The sequence below is a fragment of the Staurois parvus genome, unplaced genomic scaffold, assembly GCF_062004578.1.
Source record: "Staurois parvus isolate SC_StPar_1 unplaced genomic scaffold, SC_StPar_1.0 ptg000025l, whole genome shotgun sequence".
Taxonomy (NCBI): domain Eukaryota; kingdom Metazoa; phylum Chordata; class Amphibia; order Anura; family Ranidae; genus Staurois; species Staurois parvus.
Genome location: NW_028317821.1, coordinates 4,008,402 through 4,027,897, shown reverse-complemented (window position 1 = coordinate 4,027,897; position 19,496 = coordinate 4,008,402). Strand labels below are relative to the sequence as shown.

Genomic DNA, 19,496 nt, shown 5'->3' with positions numbered 1-19,496 from the left:
TCTCTCCTTTTTTTTTCTTTTTTTTTCCATCCCCTACATCTCTTCTAACATTCTGCTAAAACTTTGTGTTTAGTACTACTTGGACCTAAAGAAGGGGACACTCCCCAAATGCTTGTCCTCAAAACTGTATGTTAGTGCAAATAAAAAACGTATCACAGACAGTACTCAATTGTTTCTGTCACAAATGCACTAATAAAGCTACAATCACCTCAAGCAGACATTTTGAGAGAAATAGAGAGAGCAGAAGCAGAGAGAGCAGTATGTGTTGAGATGACCTGTCTTTTCTGGTTGTATTCACTATAGAGCCCATCATGAACATAATGCAGCGTGTTCTACCATTTTTTCCTTCACGCGAAACCTGGAACTGACTGCACTGGTGTACCGGGTCCACTTGAATACATGGAAAACGCTTTGTATGCATTTCTGATGATGAAAAAAGGCTCTGGACAGCATTTGGATATGGAACGGTTAAAAAACGCTTCTAATCGCAAATTATTATTATTATTATACAGGATTTATATAGCGCCAACAGTTTGCTCAGCGCTGTACAATATGGAGGGAGACAGTACAGTAACAACACAGTTCAATACAAGAGGGTTAGGAGGGCCCTGCTCCTTGGAGTTTACAATCTAGGAGGGAGGGGCTGGTGGTACAAAAGGTAATAATTGTGGGAGATGGAGTGGTAGGAAGAGTGGAGGAGTTCAGTAATTAGCTGAGGGCGGGGAAGGCTTTCCTGAAGAGATAGGTTTTCAGAGTGCGCCTAAAAGTGAGCAGAGTAGGCGATAGTCTGATAGATTAGGGTAGGGAGTTCCAGAGAATGGGGCAAGCCCTGGAGAAGAGCATGGGAAGAGGAGACAAGGGAGCTGGAGAGTAGGAGGTCTTGTGAGGAGCGAAGAGACGGTTAGGGTGATATTTGGTGACAAGATCGGTGATGTAGTTTGGGCCAATGTTATAAACGGCTTTGTACGTCAGTGTTTTGAATTTTAGCTTACAAACGCGGTTAACTTCATTTACACACATTTACTGGCATTTGGCGTTTGAAACGCCGACAAAATCTACTCCTTCCCTCAATTTTGGTGCGTTAAAAAAAGACTGTAAATTCAACTGACTGTAAATGACATAGTGTACATGGACACATAGGAAAACATTAGGGAGAGTTCACGGGCTGCTGAAAAAACGCAGAAAAGCTCCTGAACGTGTTTAGCAGCTGCAGTGTGCATGGAGCCTAAAATTTTTTTATTGGACATGTTTAATACCAAAAAGTCCAAAATATTGTTTTTTTATCTCAAAATTGTTTTTTTTTTAATAGCGCAAAACATAAAAAAAGTAAAGGCGAACAAATACCACTGAAAGAAAGCTCTATTTGTGGGGGGGGGGGAAAATGACATAAATTTCATTTGGGTGCAGTGTTGCACGACCGCGCAATTGTCGGTTAAAGTAATGCAGTCCTGTTTCGCAAAAAATGGCCTGGTCAGGAAGGTGGGGGGGTTTAAATCCTGTGGAGGACAAGTGGTTTTAAGAAGAGATCTGCAATCAAAAAGACCCAAAATCACTTCTTTACCTCTAAAAGCAAAAGATAATTTTTTTTTTTTTTTTTATAATTTTTGCTTAGTATTGAAGATATGACATGATGCCACCGCGCTTTCTAAATATTCAAACATTCCAAATTGTCCATTAGCACGGAATATCATCCACATCGTCTAGCCAGGTCTGTCTATCCTACAGCAGGAAGCTAACCGCTTTGCACGATCCCTCCCTGTACAGAGCACAGACTCCTCCCCACTCTGCACTTCCGCCAGAAGTTGTGTTAGCCGGAAGTAGGGAGAAGCGTGTGGAGTACACGTGTGTGAGTGCGGCTCTCGGTACCAAGGATGACTAAAGTGAAGAAAGAGAAGAGACAGGAGGCAGAGGAGGAAGCGGAGACGGCGCAGGAGGTCCCGGAGCGGTCATATGAGGAGATGGTGACCACACTCAACCCCATCGCACAGCCGCTGGCGGGACGGAAACTTACCAAGAGACTGTACAAGTGTATTAAGAAAGGTATGGAGAGAGCAGTGCGCCCCACAGTGACATAGATGGGGTATTGCACCGTGTGTGAGCTGGCCTTGGAGCAGTGTGTTGGATATTTATTTCAGGTACTTATACTGCGCTGTCAATTTACACAGTGCTGTACATATATATTGTACATTCACATCAGTCCCTAACCCTCAAGGGGTGTACAATGTAAGGTCCCTAACTTACATTCACACATATACATACTAGGGACAATTTAGACAGGAGCCAATTAACCTACCAGCATGTCTTTGGAGTGTGGAAGGAAACCCGCACAGGGAGCACATGCACACTCCAGGCAGGAGGTGCCGTGGCTGGGATTCAAACCAACAACTTAGTACTGCCAGGCGGCAGTGCTAACCATTTGCCACTGTGCTGCCCCATATGTCTCCCTGTATAGTGGAAAGCTGGTTATGTCATTCTTGTGTCCTGCGAACCCAGACACACATGGGAAAGGTCTCCAGAGGTTTATCTGGGTAGGGCTAGTATTTTTTTTTTTTGCTACCTTTCATGTATTACATTTGTGCTCACAAAAAACACTTTATGATGTATAAATATGTCAACATAGAAGTTTCAGTTCCCACTACTGCGGGTTTGCACAGCACGGCAGCCCTTTCATTTGCATGGGCTGCTCTGCCTATGTTTCACACTGGAAAAAGGTTCCTGCAGCATTTTGAGAATGTTGCAGCTGAGAAAGCACCATATGTTTTCTCTGCGGTACCCACAAACGCATTACATTTTTAGATGCGTTGGGGGTGTCATTAAAATGGTTGTAAAGGCTCAAGGTGTTTTACCTTTTATGCATTCTATGGATGAAGGTAAAAAAAAAACCTTTTCTGTGCAGCATTTCCACCAGCCCCCCCTATGACAGGTAGCTATGGATTTTCTCCTCCCACTAGCTGTCAAAATAAAAAAAAAAAAAAAGCCCGTCAGCGTAATTTATTCACAGAGTCCTGTGGATGGGAAAACTACAAGTACTGACAGCCTTTGCAGCTGTTGGCTTGTAGTTCTCAAAGAACTACTCTGGTGCGTTTGAGGAGACAGTGACTGGGGGGGAAGGGAATGGTGCTGTCACACACTGCAGGGGGACAGTGACGGGGGGGGAAGGGAATGGTGCTGTCGCACACTGCAGGGGGACAGTGACAGGGGGGGAAGGTAATGGTGCTGTCACACACTGCAGGGGGACAGTGACTGGGGGGGAAGGGAATTGTGCTGTGACACTGCAAGGGGACAGTGACTGGGGGAAGGGAATGGTGCTGTCACACACTGCAAGGGGACAGTGACTGGGGGAAGGGAATGGTGCTGTCACACACTGCAAGGGGACAGTGACTGGGGGAAGGGAATGGTGCTGTCACACACTGCAGGGGGACAGTGACTGGGGGGAGGGGAATGGTGCTGTCGCACACTGCAGGGGGACAGTGACTGGGGGAGGTTGATGGTGCTGTCGCACACTGCAGGGGGACAGTGACTGGGGGAGGGGAATGGTGCTGTCGCACACTGCAGGGGTACAGTGACTGGGGGAGGTTGATGGTGCTGTCGCACACTGCAGGGGGACAGTGACTGGGGGAGGTTGATGGTGCTGTCGCACACTGCAGGGAGACAGTGACTGGGGGAGGTTGATGGTGCTGTCGCACACTGCAGGGGGACAGTGACTGGGGGAGGGGAATGGTGCTGTCGCACACTGCAGGGGGACAGTGACTGGGGGAGGGGAATGGTGCTGTCTCACACTGCAGGGGGACAGTGACTGGGGGAGGGGAATGGTGCTGTCTCACACTGCAGGGGGACAGTGACTGGGGGAGGGGAATGGTGCTGTCTCACACTGCAGGGGGACAGTGACTGGGGGAGGGGAATGGTGCTGTCGCACACTGCAGGGGGACAGTGACTGGGGGAGGTTGATGGTGCTGTCGCACACTGCAGGGGAACAGTGACTGGGGGAGGTTGATGGTGCTGTCGCACACTGCAGGGGGACAGTGACTGGGGGAGGGGAGTGGTGCTGTCACACACTGCAGGGGGACAGTGACTGGGGGAGGTTGATGGTGCTGTCACACACTGCAGGGGGACAGTGACTGGGGGAGGGTGGTGGTGCTGTCGCACACTGCAGGGGGACAGTGACTGGGGGAGGTTGATGGTGCTGTCGCACACTGCAGGGGGACAGTGACTGGGGGAGGGTGGTGGTGCTGTCGCACACTGCAGGGGGACAGTGACTGGGGGAGGTTGATGGTGCTGTCGCACACTGCAGGGGGACAGTGACTGGGGGAGGGTGATTGTGCTGTCACACACTGCAGGGGGACAGTGACTGGGGGAGGGTGATGGTGCTGTCGCACACTGCAGGGGGACAGTGACTGGGGGAGGTTGATGGTGCTGTCACACACTGCAGGGGGACAGTGACTGGGGGAGGTTGATGGTGCTGTCACACACTGCAGGGGGACAGTGACTGGGGGAGGGGAATGGTGCTGTCACACACTGCAGGGGGACAGTGACTGGGGGAGGGGAATGGTGCTGTCACACACTGCAGGGGGACAGTGACTGGGGGGAGGGGAATGGTGCTGTCACACACTGCAGGGGGACAGTGACTGGGGGGAGGTTGATGGTGCTGTCACACACTGCAGGGGGACAGTGACTGGGGGAGGGTGATGGTGCTGTCACACACTGCAGGGGGACAGTGACTGGGGGGGAAGGGAATGGTGCTGTCACACACTGCAGGGGGACAGTGACTGGGGGGGAAGGGAATGGTGCTGTCACACACTGCAGGGGGACAGTGACTGGGGGGGAAGGGAATGGTGCTGTCACACACTGCAGGGGGACAGTGACTGGGGGGGAAGGGAATGGTGCTGTCACACACTGCAGGGGGACAGTGACTGGGGGGGAAGGGAATGGTGCTGTCACACACTGCAGGGGGACAGTGACTGGGGGGGAAGGGAATGGTGCTGTCACACACTGCAGGGGGACAGTGACTGGGGGGGAAGGGAATGGTGCTGTCACACACTGCAGGGGAACAGTGACTGGGGGGGAAGGGAATGGTGCTGTCACACACTGCAGGGGGACAGTGACTGGGGGGGAAGGGAATGGTGCTGTCACACACTGCAGGGGGACAGTGACTGGGGGGGAAGGGAATTGTGCTGTGACACACTGCAAGGGGACAGTGACTGGGGGAAGGGAATGGTGCTGTCACACACTGCAAGGGGACAGTGACTGGGGGAAGGGAATGGTGCTGTCACACACTGCAAGGGGACAGTGACTGGGGGAAGGGAATGGTGCTGTCACACACTGCAGGGGGACAGTGACTGGGGGGAGGGGAATGGTGCTGTCGCACACTGCAGGGGGACAGTGACTGGGGGAGGTTGATGGTGCTGTCGCACACTGCAGGGGGACAGTGACTGGGGGAGGGGAATGGTGCTGTCGCACACTGCAGGGGTACAGTGACTGGGGGAGGTTGATGGTGCTGTCGCACACTGCAGGGGGACAGTGCCTGGGGGAGGTTGATGGTGCTGTCGCACATTGCAGGGGGACAGTGACTGGGGGAGGTTGATGGTGCTGTCGCACACTGCAGGGGGACAGTGACTGGGTGAGGTTGATGGTGCTGTCGCACACTGCAGGGAGACAGTGACTGGGGGAGGTTGATGGTGCTGTCGCACACTGCAGGGGGACAGTGACTGGGGGAGGGGAATGGTGCTGTCGCACACTGCAGGGGGACAGTGACTGGGGGAGGGGAATGGTGCTGTCACACACTGCAGGGGGACAGTGACTGGGGGAGGTTGATGGTGCTGTCACACACTGCAGGGGGACAGTGACTGGGGGAGGGTGGTGGTGCTGTCGCACACTGCAGGGGGACAGTGACTGGGGGAGGTTGATGGTGCTGTCGCACACTGCAGGGGGACAGTGACTGGGGGAGGGTGATTGTGCTGTCACACACTGCAGGGGGACAGTGACTGGGGGAGGGTGATGGTGCTGTCGCACACTGCAGGGGGACAGTGACTGGGGGAGGTTGATGGTGCTGTCACACACTGCAGGGGGACAGTGACTGGGGGAGGGGAATGGTGCTGTCGCACACTGCAGGGGAACAGTGACTGGGGGAGGTTGATGGTGCTGTCTCACACTGCAGGGGGACAGTGACTGGGGGAGGGGAATGGTGCTGTCACACACTGCAGGGGGACAGTGACTGGGGGAGGGGAATGGTGCTGTCACACACTGCAGGGGGACAGTGACTGGGGGAGGGGAATGGTGCTGTCACACACTGCAGGGGGACAGTGACTGGGGAAAGGTTGATGGTGCTGTCACACACTGCAGGGGGACAGTGACTGGGGGGAGGTTGATGGTGCTGTCACACACTGCAGGGGGACAGTGACTGGGGGAGGGTGATGGTGCTGTCACACACTGCAGGGGGACAGTGACTGGGGGAGGGTGATGGTGCTGTCACACACTGCAGGGGGACAGTGACTGGGGGAGGGTGGTGGTGCTGTCGCACACTGCAGGGGGACAGTGACTGGGGGAGGTTGATGGTGCTGTCGCACACTGCAGGGGGACAGTGACTGGGGGAGGGTGATTGTGCTGTCACACACTGCAGGGGGACAGTGACTGGGGGAGGGGAATGGTGCTGTCACACACTGCAGGGGGACAGTGACTGGGGGAGGGTGATGGTGCTGTCACACACTGCAGGGGGACATTGACTGGGGGAGGGTGATGGTCGCTGTCAAAACGGGGGATCTGAGAGCAGCAGGAGCTGGTGCATCTTGTTGCATTATACACCCTGAATATGGATGTAACATGTTACAAAAGGTGAACTTCTCCTTTAGGGCAGTCCTTTTCTTTAAAGCAGTATTAAACCTAACAGCAAACTTTTATTATATAGCAACTTACCAATTCCCAGACTTGACACTGCTGCTGTCCATATGTGCCCTCTGTGCTTCTACATCCAGAATGGGGACACTAATACAGGAGGTGTATTATTGGCCAAAATCACCAGGTGAAAACGGGGAAGAAAACGAATGCAGCCACCACATCTAATGACTGGTAAGCTGCAATATATCATATTTTTGGGTTTAATACGGCTTTAATTACTGTCTGTGCTGATCCAGCTCTTGCATCCTTCACTTTCTTACATTACCTTAGAGATAGCAGACTGGGAAGGAGCAAAGGGGATTATTATACAGCCCAGGGGCCGCATGCAACCCTTTGGCACTAGCCCTTGGGGCCCCTGCAGACTCTAATCTGTTTCCCCTTATTGCTCTGTTTATATAGTGATTTCTAGTAGTCTCATGTGATATGTCTCTAGAAGCATGTCCTCCGTCTCCACAACGCCTATCGCGCTTTCAGTCTCTGACCAGATCTTTCTCTTTTTAATATTCTTCACACTGTTGGGACGTTCATTGATGTACATTGTTGGGTGAAGCATTTACCTTCTTGGGAGAGGTGAGGTGCAGCAAGTACACATCCTGCAGAAATGGCACATGTCATTGTCCTCCTCTCTCTTTGTGGGAGTTGGGATATTTCTCTGGTGCCACATCAAGATGGAAGGAAATTAGCAGTGTGGCTTCTGTGGTGCTAGACGCTGTCAGTCACCTTCCAACACGTATGGTTGAACTAGATGGATTTTTTTCAGCCAGACTCCTCTATGTAACGTATATATCCATACGACCAGGTAGCAATGCCAGTGCAGGGGTGTGGACATTTAAAAAAAAAAACTACTTGTCCAGGGACTAAATCTGGGTCCCAATCTACTTGTCCAGATTAAAAAATTTTTTTTTAAACCAAAACCGTATTTAAATCTGAGGTGCTTTTAGGAATGTCTGGAGCTTTAACCCTTTGAGGACCAAGGGACGTATTTGTCCCATGTTTTTAATTGCGTATATCATCTGATTAGGAACTTAAAACTCTTTTTTTTTTTTTTTTTGGTTTGAGTCAAAATTTTAATTCTTATCAACAAACAACAAATGGATCTAGCTTTTTGCCAATTATTTCATGAAATGGCTTAGTTACAGCAACTGAAGTTTACGAACTTTAAAAAAAAAAATAATTATTGTGGCATTCCAAAATCTTACGGTCCTCAAAGGGTTAAGGCGAGTTAAACCTTTAATTTTTTTAACTTTGCACTGTATATTGCACTGTATATTTCCTCCTCCCCTCCCTGCCTGTCTCTAGCATCACACCCGGGGACTATCAGGGAGGGGAGAGACTTTGCAGTGTAATGAGCACCAATTGGGTGCCCCTCAGAAAAGGAGAGTGTCAGGCTTGTCTTTTATCCCTGCTAGAGCCATTTTTGCATTTTTTGCACACGTTTAAAAAAATCATTTTAGGCCTGAAGATTACACAACATCCCCAAACATTATATATTTTTTTGAAATAGTGATAGTTTCAATTTTTCATTTCACATGTTATTACCGCAAAGGTCTAGGAAATGCAAAATTTCAGTAAAAAATACACTTGTTAATTTTAGGCACAAAAAAGCAATAAATTACCCTATTTTTTGGTAAAATATTAAAGATGAGGTTGCACCGAGTAAATAGACATGTCAGACCCTAAATTTGTGTGCACTCATGAAATGGCTACAAACTTCAGTACCCTATATTTTCTATAGGCGTCCCTTTTAAAGCCTTTCTAGGTCATAAGTATAGTGTTATGGAGGAGGTCTGGTGCTAGAATTATTGCTCTCATTCTGGCGTGCGTGGCGATATGTAATTTTTGTATCGCAGTCAATGTTTTCATGCATAGGCACCCCAGTGGGTGGGTTTACATTTCTACATGCGTATATGTGGTGGGGGGGCTTCAAATTTTTTTTTGTTTGAGGGGATGTTTTGTGCTTGGGTGTAACTTTAATTTTTTACAATTAAAAAATAATTTTTTCATTACTTCTTTTCCATCCTATAGGGGACAAAAAGTCACGTGATGATTTTTGGTGACAGATTCTCTTTATTGAGACATCCAGGGTCTAAAAGACCCAGCACGTCTCCCCTGAGTGTAATGCAGTGTACATCACACTGTTTTACATTTTCCTGTGACCGTGGACCCGGAAGTGACATTCTAGACAATAAGGGCTAGGTATGCACCTAAATTTTGGCGGTCGAAACATTTCGGCCAAAAACACCACTGTCTGCATTTGGCCTATATGAAAATAAGCACCGATACAGCTGCTGAAAATAACCTCACCGCCCGCTGCTGCTTGGTGGTTCTCAGCCTTACCTAAGAAACCACAGAACGATCCTGGTGCTGGGCATAGAGATAAGCGAAGGAAAGATGGCCTCCACTCATCTCTATGCCCTTGGAGGACCAGAGCGATGTCCCTTCCGGTTCCGGAGCCTTGTAAACAAGGCAGGGTTTTTTTTTTGTTTTTTAATCTAATGTTTTACATTGTAGACGAGAGATGTTTGGTCTTATTGACCCCTTATCTCTCCATAAAGAGGACCTGTCACTACTTATTTCTATCAAAACTTATCCACGCCTTGGTTATATCCCGCCTCGATTACTGCAACTCCCTCCTCACTGGTCTACTGTTACACAGGCTATCCCCCCTTCAGTCTTTTATGAATGCTGCTGCTAGACTCATACACCTTGCCAACCGATCAGCGACTGCTGCCCTTCTCTACCAATCCCGCCACTGGCTTCCACTAACCCAACATATAAAATTCAAAATACTAACCACAGCTTACAAAGCCATCCACAACACTGCCCCTAGCTACATCACTGACCTCATCTACAGATATCGCCCACTTCGCTCCTCCCATGATATCCTCCTCTCTAGCTCCCTCATCACCTCCTCCCACGCTCGACTCCAGGACTTCTCCAGAGCCTCTCCCATCCTGGAACTCCCACAGCATGTCCGCTCAGCCCCCACCCTGTCTGCCTGTACTTGAATCACCTCCGCCAGATCATCCCCCGCAGATATCACCTTTTGTATCACCTCCCCCTTCCTTTAGGTAAGCTCCACAAGCAGGGCCCTCCTATTCCTTCTGTACTGAAATGTTTTGTAATTGTACTGTCTCCCTCATATTGTAAAGTGCTGTGCAAACTGTTGGCGCTATATAAATCCTGTATAATAATAATAATCATAAGGAGTGCATGTATTCCTTGTGATAAGAATAAAAGTGATTAAAACATTTTTTTTGAGGGACAGTGTACAAAAAAAATTAATAAGTTTAAAGTGCCCTCGTCCCCCTCCGTGCTCGTGCGTAGTGGTGAGTGCATATATAGGCCACACCCACATATGTAAACTGTGTTCAAACTACACATGTGAGGTATCGCCAAGAAACGTCAGAGCAAGAGCAATAATTCTCGCACTAGACCTCCTCTTTAACTGTACACTGGTAACCTGTAGAAATTTGTAAAGTGTCACCCATGGAGATTAAGTACCGTCGTTTAATGCCATTGCACAACATGTTTATATTTACTCGGTAAAATATCATCTTTCATATTTAAAAAAAAATTGGGGTACATATATTTTTTTTTTTATTATTAAAGCGTATTTTTTCCCAAAAAACTGCATTTGAAAAATAGATTAATTTTTAAAAACTGTCAATTTCGGTTTTTGGCCAAGTGCATCTTGAATTTTCGGTTTTGGCACCAGAATTTTCATTTCGGTGCACCACTAGAGTGGACGTGTCCGCTCTCCTCCCTCCCCTCTAACCGCCAGTGCACGCTGAACCAGTCCCAGGCCCACAGATGGGCAGGGGGAGGTTTGCATAGGAGGGGACAGAGGTTGGCTCTGTAGTGGGCTGTGTGAAAGCAACCGGGCGGCAGCGCAGCCACCCAAATGCTTTCACCTGACAAGGTGAGCCCTGCTGCTTGCCCGCAGCAGGGCTAAAGGTTGAAAAAAAAAACTACCTGCCTAGTACTACATGTCCAGGGTGTCGGGCGATACAAATTCAACATCCCTGCAATGTGGTCAGGCTCTGTTTACTTGCAGATCCCTGGTGGTTGTCATTTGGAGTGTCCTGTGTCTGGGTTTGTTTGAGTCCTAATAATCATAACAGTCAATATATTTTTGGCCAGCAGAGGGTCATCTACACTGCTATCTCTTGATAAGATACTTGGGAATACTTGTTTTCTAGCTTCTACATATTGAAGCCTCATTCTTTTGTTTCCTAAAGCTAAAAAAAAAAAACACCCTGGCTGGCCAAAGCCAGAAGCTAATGTTCACACTTTTTTTTTTTTCCTTCTTAAACCATGGTTTAACCCCCCTGGTGGTATTCCCGAGTGTAGCTCGGGGTTAACGTTCAGTACCAGAATCGGTAACCGCGAGCTACACTTGGAATTACACTGCTGCGTTGCTCAGGGATTCCCTCGATCACTTACCTTGTCCTTCGCTCCCGCGATGTCCCCCCTGCAGCGTTCCAGGCCATGTCCTCCAGCCGATGGCGGCATCCATCTTCCGGGTTCCGTTCCCTGCGAGCGTCAGGACGTACAGGGACGGACCCGGCGGGAAATTCAAAAATGTAAAAAGTGACATTCATTCACTCAATACACTAAAATCACATAGTATAACATTACTGTATCAAACCATTTCACATACATTTTGTCCCTAGTGCTTTGTCCTGTGCTCTGCCTGCATGCTTTCTGTTTTTTCTGCCTGGAAACTGAGAAATGTCCATGGCGTCCAAAAAGCATCCCTTTAGGTCAAAAGTGGTTTTAGACCTGCTAGAGAACAGCGATAGTAAATTAGAATCACTTGCAGAATTGAGTGATGATTCGTGGGGAAAGACACTGAAAACGATTTTGCGACTGAGCTCAGCAACGTACGAACTTGGCGCTATATTTAAAATTTCAGTGTTTTTGGTTTGATTTCATTATTGAATTAAATTTATTATTATATTATTATTTTTTATGATTATTAAATTATAATTTATGATTTCGTGTTTAAAATTTTATCATACCCGGGATGTTTACTAGACTCTTGTTCGGACAGATTTCAGTGAGTTATTCCTAAGAATTACAGGGCTATAATAAAAAACTACATATTTCCATGCAAAAAAATGTACTGCTTTGAGCACAGAAATATGGACATAATCAGACCGCTATGGAGGTTAAAGAATTCATAAATATTTATTCATTCTACGTAGCAGAGCTCAGAAAATCTTGAAATACCAAGAGGTTTATTATTCAGGATGCACATTTGTGTCACACTTACTACTTCAGATGCCCTTTACTTTGCCCTTGACTTTACTTTTCTTCAATCTTACTACAGGATTGGAAAACGTTTGGGGTTTTTATGGGGTAACTGCAACAAACCTACCCTTACTATCTGTAGTTCCAACATGCAGTTAGTGTTTAATACTTGCCTAACGCCCAATGGTTGAACACAATTTGTGGATGGGGATAAACTCAGAGCTCATAATAAATGAATATATCCAATTGTTAAAGTGTTTCTAAAGCCTGAACCTTTAAAAAAAAAAAAAAATGTTTAGGCATCAGCATCCCTTCTCGCCTCCCCTTTTTACTTACCTGAGCTCTCATTTGATCCAGTGCCGTGCACGTCTGCAGCTTTTCTCTCCCCTCACTTCCCTGTCTTGCTGGCTTTGCTGGTGCATCAGGGGCCATTGGCTCCCGGTACTATCGAAGTCAGTGACTGGGGGAATCCCGCTGTCTGTGTCAATGGACGCAGCAGCGCGGCTTGGGAACAAGCAATTACGGCTGCCTTCATGGGAAGCGGCTTCCCGTGGGGGCACTGGACATGCTGATGGGGGAACCGAGAAGAGGAGGTTCACAGCCACAGAGCAGGTAAGTGTAAACATGTTTGTTTTTGATTAAAAAAACATTTTACCTTTACAATCACTTTAATTTGAAAGTTGAATATAGGGATAGAGGAGGAGAGCTAGAGATACTGTTTGAAAACTTGCATCCTAACAACAAAAGTCTTTCACATGCATAACACTTAGCAGTACCTGCGCTGGTAAATCTAGTTGTCTTGCAGATCTAAGAATCATTGTTTTCGGTGGCTGCACTTCCCCACTCTGTACTCTGATTCCACCGGCTGGCCACTACATCACTGATGTCTTTGCAGCTCTGCATTTAGGACCTCCATAAGGGAAAATTATATATTTTTATTATTAACTGAAGAAATCTGTCATAGTTCACTTTTGAAATGCACCTGAAATAGGTGCCTGCTTTCCCGCTTTTTGATATTTTGGTGGTTATTACTATTTGAAGGCAAATATAATGGCGTAAAATACATGTGGTGCATATCTGATGAGCATTAACAGGTTGTCATCCATTTCATTTTTTTCTTTCTTTTCAGCTGTCAAACAGAAGAATATTCGGAGAGGTGTAAAAGAGGTGCAGAAGTTCATCAACAAAGGAGAAAAGGGGTAAGTTAGTCACTCGCATAATGTCCATTGACTTGCATTTTTTCTGCACATTGTATTGTAAACAGGGCGTGTAGAAACTTACGTAATTGTCTATTAGCTTGTTGTTTTTTGTATTTCATTCTTTACTGAGGCGCACACACATTACCTTTTCCATTTGTTGAAAGTACGTAGAAAATAGTCTTTTATACTGGATAACATAAAACTGTCTTTCCTTATGTGTACATTTTAAATCTCTCATGGGGAACTCTTGGAAAGCATTTTCCTCTGAAGGCAGAATGGGTAGAGTCAATCTGTTTCCACCCACTATCTACACCACTGTGACCAACTCTCCTCTTGGGAGAAAGCAATCACGGTACCTACCTGCAGCATAAGACCATTGGTTTTATGCTTTAATTGGGGCTTTTTATTCCACACAAGCTTTCAAAAAGCCAGCTTGACTCCAAAGCAAATAGTATTGACATTATGGGTTCAGGACATTCTCTTACAATCTGTAGGTTTTTCTCTGAGGTATAGCAGCTTGGAACTGTGTTGACATCTAAGTAATTGCTTTGGCATCATTTGTCACATGCAGGTAGATTAAATTTGTTTACCATTGTTATTGCTATTCATAGGATTGTAAATTCATGATTTGCTAAAGCAATGTCTGGTACTTTGCACCATTGGCCATTAGAACGGTGCTGAGTTAGAATAGTGGAGGCTAAACAGGACCCTGGATGCCAGTCATCAAAACACGGTTCTTTTACACTGAAATCGCTATGCGGTTCTTTGGCCTGTTGGGAAAAAAAAAAAAAAAACAGCAGCTACAAATACTGTAGCTGCTGGCTTTTAATAAAATTACACTTGCCTATCCAGGGATCTAGCGCCATCCTCACCTGAACCAGTTCTTTAGGTCCTCTGTGCCAGCATGTTTATTGTGGGCAGCCAGCTGTGATTCCTTGTGGCTTCACAGCCAGCTTCCCTTGCTACATTTTGTGAATGGTCCTTCAGACTTCTGGGACCTGTGGCATGTCCCAGGAAGTTGCAAGCAGGGAGGGGAAGGAGAACTTCCGATGGACCTGCCGCAGTGATCTAAATGGAAGTGGGAGTTGGGTACCTGTCAAAACCAAAATAGGGGAGGAGGGCACAAAGCGGAACTTCCCCTGTTATGGTGACGCTCTACTTTAATGTGAGCTTCCACACTTTTTTTTTCCCTGTATAATAATATTGCGTTTTATTTCAGAATCGTTGTGCTTGCTGGAGACACCCTTCCCATTGAAGTATATTGCCATGTTCCTGTCATGTGTGAGGATCGTGGAATTCCATATGCATACATCCCTTCCAAATCTGTGAGTAACCTACTGATATTGTTTAGCAACTACATTAATAAGCTTGAAATGTTGTAGGGAATGCATTTTGAGTTGGTATTCAGAAAAACGTCTAAAAAAAAAAAAACAACTGCGCTATGGTAGTTTTGTGCGTTTTTTACTTTTCATTGTCACAATATTTATAATCCTCTTTAGTTAGTGTGTTTTTAGTGAGCCCATATTTTCTGTCAATTTTTCCTTAAAGTAGAAGTGCAGCAAATGGCTAGATACAGCAGTAGTTTCTCTCCCCAATCCTCAAAGACCCCAAACGAGCCAAGTTTTTGCAAATTTCCCTTAGACAGGCCATAGACAGAGTGCATTTCTTTTTTAAAGCCACTTGATTCCCCCCTCAACACAGACAAGGGGTTATTTACTAAAACTGCATAGTGCACAATCAGGTGCAACTTTCCATAGAAACCAATCACAGGGGTGTGGCAATTTTTGAAAAAACTACTTGTCCAGAGACTAAATGGGTGTCCTAATCTACTTGTCCCTCATGATAGTCTACTTGTCCTGATGATAAAAAAAACATAAACTTTAATCAAACCCATATTTAAATCTGCTTTAAGTAATGTCGGGCTTTTAAAAACTAAAGGGGCTTTATGGCGACTTAAACGTTTAATATTTTTAACATTGCACTTTTTATCTCTCCTCCCCTCTCTGCCTCTCTCGAGCACCACACCCAGGGACTAGCAGGGAGGAGAGAGACCTTGCAGTGTATTGAGCACCGATTGGGTGTTTGTCAGGAAAGGGGAGTGTCAGGCTTATCCTTCATCCACTTCCATTTTTTTTTTTTTTGCACGTTTAAAAAATCATTTAAGGCCTGAAGATTACACAAAACCCCCAACAATTATATATTTTTTTAAATCAGAGATCCTAGAGAATAAAATTACAGTTTAAATTTTTCATGTCACACGATATTATCACAAAGGTCTAGGAAACTCAAAATTTCAGCAAAAAATACACAAGTTAATTTTAGGGCACAAAAAGCAATAAATTATACATTTTTTTGTAAAATATAAAAGATGAGTAAATAGATATCCAACCTTTAAAACCTTAAATTTGTGTGCACTCATGAAACGGCAACAAACTGTCGTACTCTATATTTTCTATAGGTGGCGCTTTTAAGGAGCAGGGCCCTCCTGTCCCTCTTGTATTGAACTGTATTGTTGCTGTATTGTCTCCCGTTATATTGTAAAGCGCTGAGCAAACTGTTGGCGCTATATAAATCCTGTATAATACAGGTCATCAGTTTAGCATTATGGAGGAAGTCTCGTGCTAGAATTATTGCATGTGCGGCGATATGTAACATGTATCGCAATCGCCATTTTCACATGTAGGCACCCTAGCGCATGCCTTTACGTTTTTGCGTGCGTACATATGTGGGGGTGGGGGCCTTTAAAAATTTAAGGGAGGGGGTATATGCTTGGGTGTAACTTCCATTTTAAGGTGGAAAAAAAATTATTTAACTTTTTTTTTTAATCACAGGGAACAAAAAGTCACATGTTTAGATTTTTTGGTGACAGGTTCTCTTTTTTTTTTTTGAGAGATCTCCCCCTGTGCTCCCCTGAATGTAATGTAGTGTATATCACACCGCATTACATTCTTTCCCGACCTCGATGACTGGGAATCTGTTAAACAGGGACCCGGAAGTGGCGTCACATCCGGGTCAGAACAAGGAGGGGAGCGGATGTGTCTGCTCTCCTCCCTCTCCTATACCACATCCCGCCTGCACCCACTGAACCTGTCTCAGGCCTGCAGATGGGCAGTCAGAGCCTAGGAGATATAGCGGGCAGGGGAGAGAGGCTGGCCCTGTGAGCTGCCACCCAAATGCTTCCACCTGACAGGTGAGCCCTGCTGCTTGCCCGCAGCAGGGCTAAAGGCAAAGAAAAAACCTACCTGCCTGGCACTGCATGTTCCGGACATCGGACAATATAAATTGCACATCTCTGCAATCAGCTTCCAGGTTTTATTGTCAAAACTAAATTGAACAAGCTGAAGTTAGAAGCTGACTGGCTATCATGCACAGCTGCACCAGATTTGAGTGCACCAGTTTTAGTAAATCTCCCCCATAGTGCTCCCTCCCATGGAGCCGTCCCCACTGGGAGAAGACAGTGAATATTGCTAGCGGCTGTAACAGCCACTAGCAGTAATTGCATGTGAAATCTAGCAGTCTTGCTGTACCCAAGTTGATTGATCGAACAGTGCACTCAACCTGCCCATACATGGTTCAAATCGATTTGAACAGTCTATGGCCAGCTTTAGATAACATAGCTGTCATAAATACCAAGCCACTGATTGAAAGCATCTGTGCATGGTGGAGGAAATCCTGAAAACATAACCTGTTGGGGGTACTTAATGACTGGCGGCACTGATGTGTGACACCGAAAGGCAGCTCAGATGGGCACTGATATGTGGCACTGATGGGCACTGGCAGGTGGCATGGATGAGCACTGAGAGCTGGCACTGATAGGTGGCGCTGCTGGGGCTACACAGATCATCAGGGCACACTGATCATCAGTGCTCTGATGATCTGTGTACATGTCCCCTCCGAGGAATGCCGATTTCCGGCTCTTTTCCTCTTCTCCCGAGCTGTCAGCGTGAGATAACCAGCATTTCCCTATTTACATGTGATCAGCTGTGATTGGACACAGCTGATCACATGACTGAGCTGACATCTTCTGCTCTTTCCGTGGATCGGTGATCCACTGTGTCTGAGGGACACAGCGCATCGCCGCGAATGCGCAGTTAGAATGGGAGGATGTCATAGGTTAAAGGGTAAGTTCACCTTTGCATGAAAAATTAAAAGGTGAACTAACTTCAAATATCCTGGACAACCTTCTAGACCAGGGGTGGGCAAACTTTTTGACTTGAGGGCCGCAATGGGTTCATATATTGGACCCGGGGGCCGGACCAAGAGTAGATGAATGATGTGTATGTGTCATCCATAGTAAGTATAGTAATATTCCCCCATATAGTAATTCATCCCCCATATAGTAATCCATCCCCCATATAGTAATTCATCCCCCATATAGTAATTCATCCCCCATATAGTAATTCATCCCCCATATAGTAATTCATCCCCCATATAGTAATTCATCCCCCATATAGTAATTCATTCCCCATATTAAGTCCCCAAGTCCCCCGTGTCAATTCACTTACCTTTGCTCCGCGCGTTCCTCTCGCCGTGTTCCCGCGCCGTTCCGTTGTAGCATGAAAATCTGTCGCCTATGAGGATCTGTCCCCCTCGACATATCTGCGCATGTGCCAGTTTCAGGCATTAGCAGCCGATCGGCGATCTCCGGCACATGCGCAGATACGTCGAGGGGGACAGATCCTCATAGGAGACAGATTTTCATGCTACACCGGTCTTCAGGGCAGACTGTGAGAGCAGCCTAGCGGGAGCCTAGCTCCGCGGGCCGGATTAAAAGGTCCGCCGGGCCATATACGGCCCGCGGGCCGTAGTTTGCCCATTGCTGTTCTAGACCCTCCTGCACATAGTAGCTCTTATGCCCTGTGCTTTCGATTTATAGTGGTCCGTACACAACAATATACAGTCCTGGAGTGAGTATCCATCATAATGCTCAAAATGGCAAGCACTCATTGGTCAGCGTTTGCTGATTAATCAGAAGCGCTTCTTTCTTCTAGTACTATTTACCAGAAGAAGCAGCCTCCCATTCACTTCTCATTGGTCGGCACAGTCACGTGGTTGCGCTGACTAGTGAGCATTTGCCATTGCAAGCATTATGATGTATACTCTCTTAGGGGCGGTATATTGTGGTGTATGGTCTGCTAACACCTGTGGTAATGGGTATCACGGCTGCTATGTGCAGCGGGCTCCGTACAGGTGAACAGGTTTTTTTGGAGATTTTCATCATTTTCGAAAAAAAGAAAACTTTAAACTGTAAAAAACTTTGTTCCCAGCAGCAGGCTTCAAGATTTTGGATGTCTACACAGCCATCTGTTATGTAGGAAGTTGAGGGGTTGGCCGGCACCGAGGGTAATTGGTCATGGGTTTTAAAGCTGCTGTGTTTCATATCTGTTTTTGCGCATTTATGCATTGTGGTGCTTTTTTTTTTTTTTTGTTTGGACAAAAATGTAATACATGAAAGATTGCCTGAAATGTTCAAAACTTGTTTAAACATGATAGCAGAAGAGGAAATGGAGGTTTAATGTAAAAGTAATTTAACAACCATATTTTTGTTACTTACAGGATTTAGGTGCTGCAGCTGGCTCCAAGCGACCTACTTGTGTTATAATGGTTAAACCAAACAGTGAATATGAAGACTCATATAATGACTGTATGGAAGAAGTACAAGCATTACCATTGCCTTATTGAATGGCCATGATAACTCAGGGAGGAAGAGTAAAAATTCCACTTTTGTTTTGGATTGTACAGTTTGAACTTTTGTTTCTGCCAGAAGTGACGTTTCTGATGTTTTATGTATACTGCAATACTTTTGTAAGTTGACTGGTTTGTTTGTAGTATATTTTAATACACCTGAACCTTTTGTTGACTGCAACAAATTAAACTGCCCACTGTGTATGGGCCTAAACACACTTTTACTTGTCGTCATTAATTATAGTAAGAACTTAGATGTGCAATGGAGGCCCATTAGAAACAGGAGGACCCCTAAAACAAATGTGCAACACATTCATAGGTGTAAAGTGGCTTTTTAACCACAAGCCTACAGGGCACTTATACCCCCTTCTTATCCAGGCCAATTTGCAGCTTTCAGCACTGTCACACTTTGAATGACAATTGCGCGGTCATACAATACTGTACCCATATGACATTTTTAGCATT

The 19,496-nt window shown here is 46.2% G+C and overlaps 1 protein-coding gene across 1 annotated transcript; it reads left to right on the top strand.

Annotated features, from left to right (window-relative positions):
* The first annotated feature begins 1,802 nt into the window (after window positions 1–1,802).
* On the top strand, window positions 1,803–19,249 carry NHP2 (NHP2 ribonucleoprotein). The gene is made up of 4 exons (XM_089652732.1): window positions 1,803–2,040; window positions 13,277–13,346; window positions 14,566–14,671; window positions 18,903–19,249. The coding sequence occupies exons 1-4, from the start codon at window positions 1,872–1,874 to the stop codon at window positions 19,026–19,028; spliced, it is 471 nt and encodes a 156-aa protein (XP_089508858.1). The 5' UTR covers window positions 1,803–1,871; the 3' UTR covers window positions 19,029–19,249.
* The last annotated feature ends 247 nt before the right edge of the window (window positions 19,250–19,496 follow it).

Coding starts and splice junctions, on each gene's coding strand:
- NHP2 (XM_089652732.1), top strand. CDS start 1,872: ATGACTAAAGTGAAGAAAGAGAAGAGACAGGAGGCAGAGGAGGAAGCG. Junction 13,347..14,565: donor ATCAACAAAGGAGAAAAGGG/GTAAGTTAGTCA, acceptor GTTTTATTTCAG/AATCGTTGTGCTTGCTGGAG. Junction 14,672..18,902: donor CATACATCCCTTCCAAATCT/GTGAGTAACCTA, acceptor TGTTACTTACAG/GATTTAGGTGCTGCAGCTGG.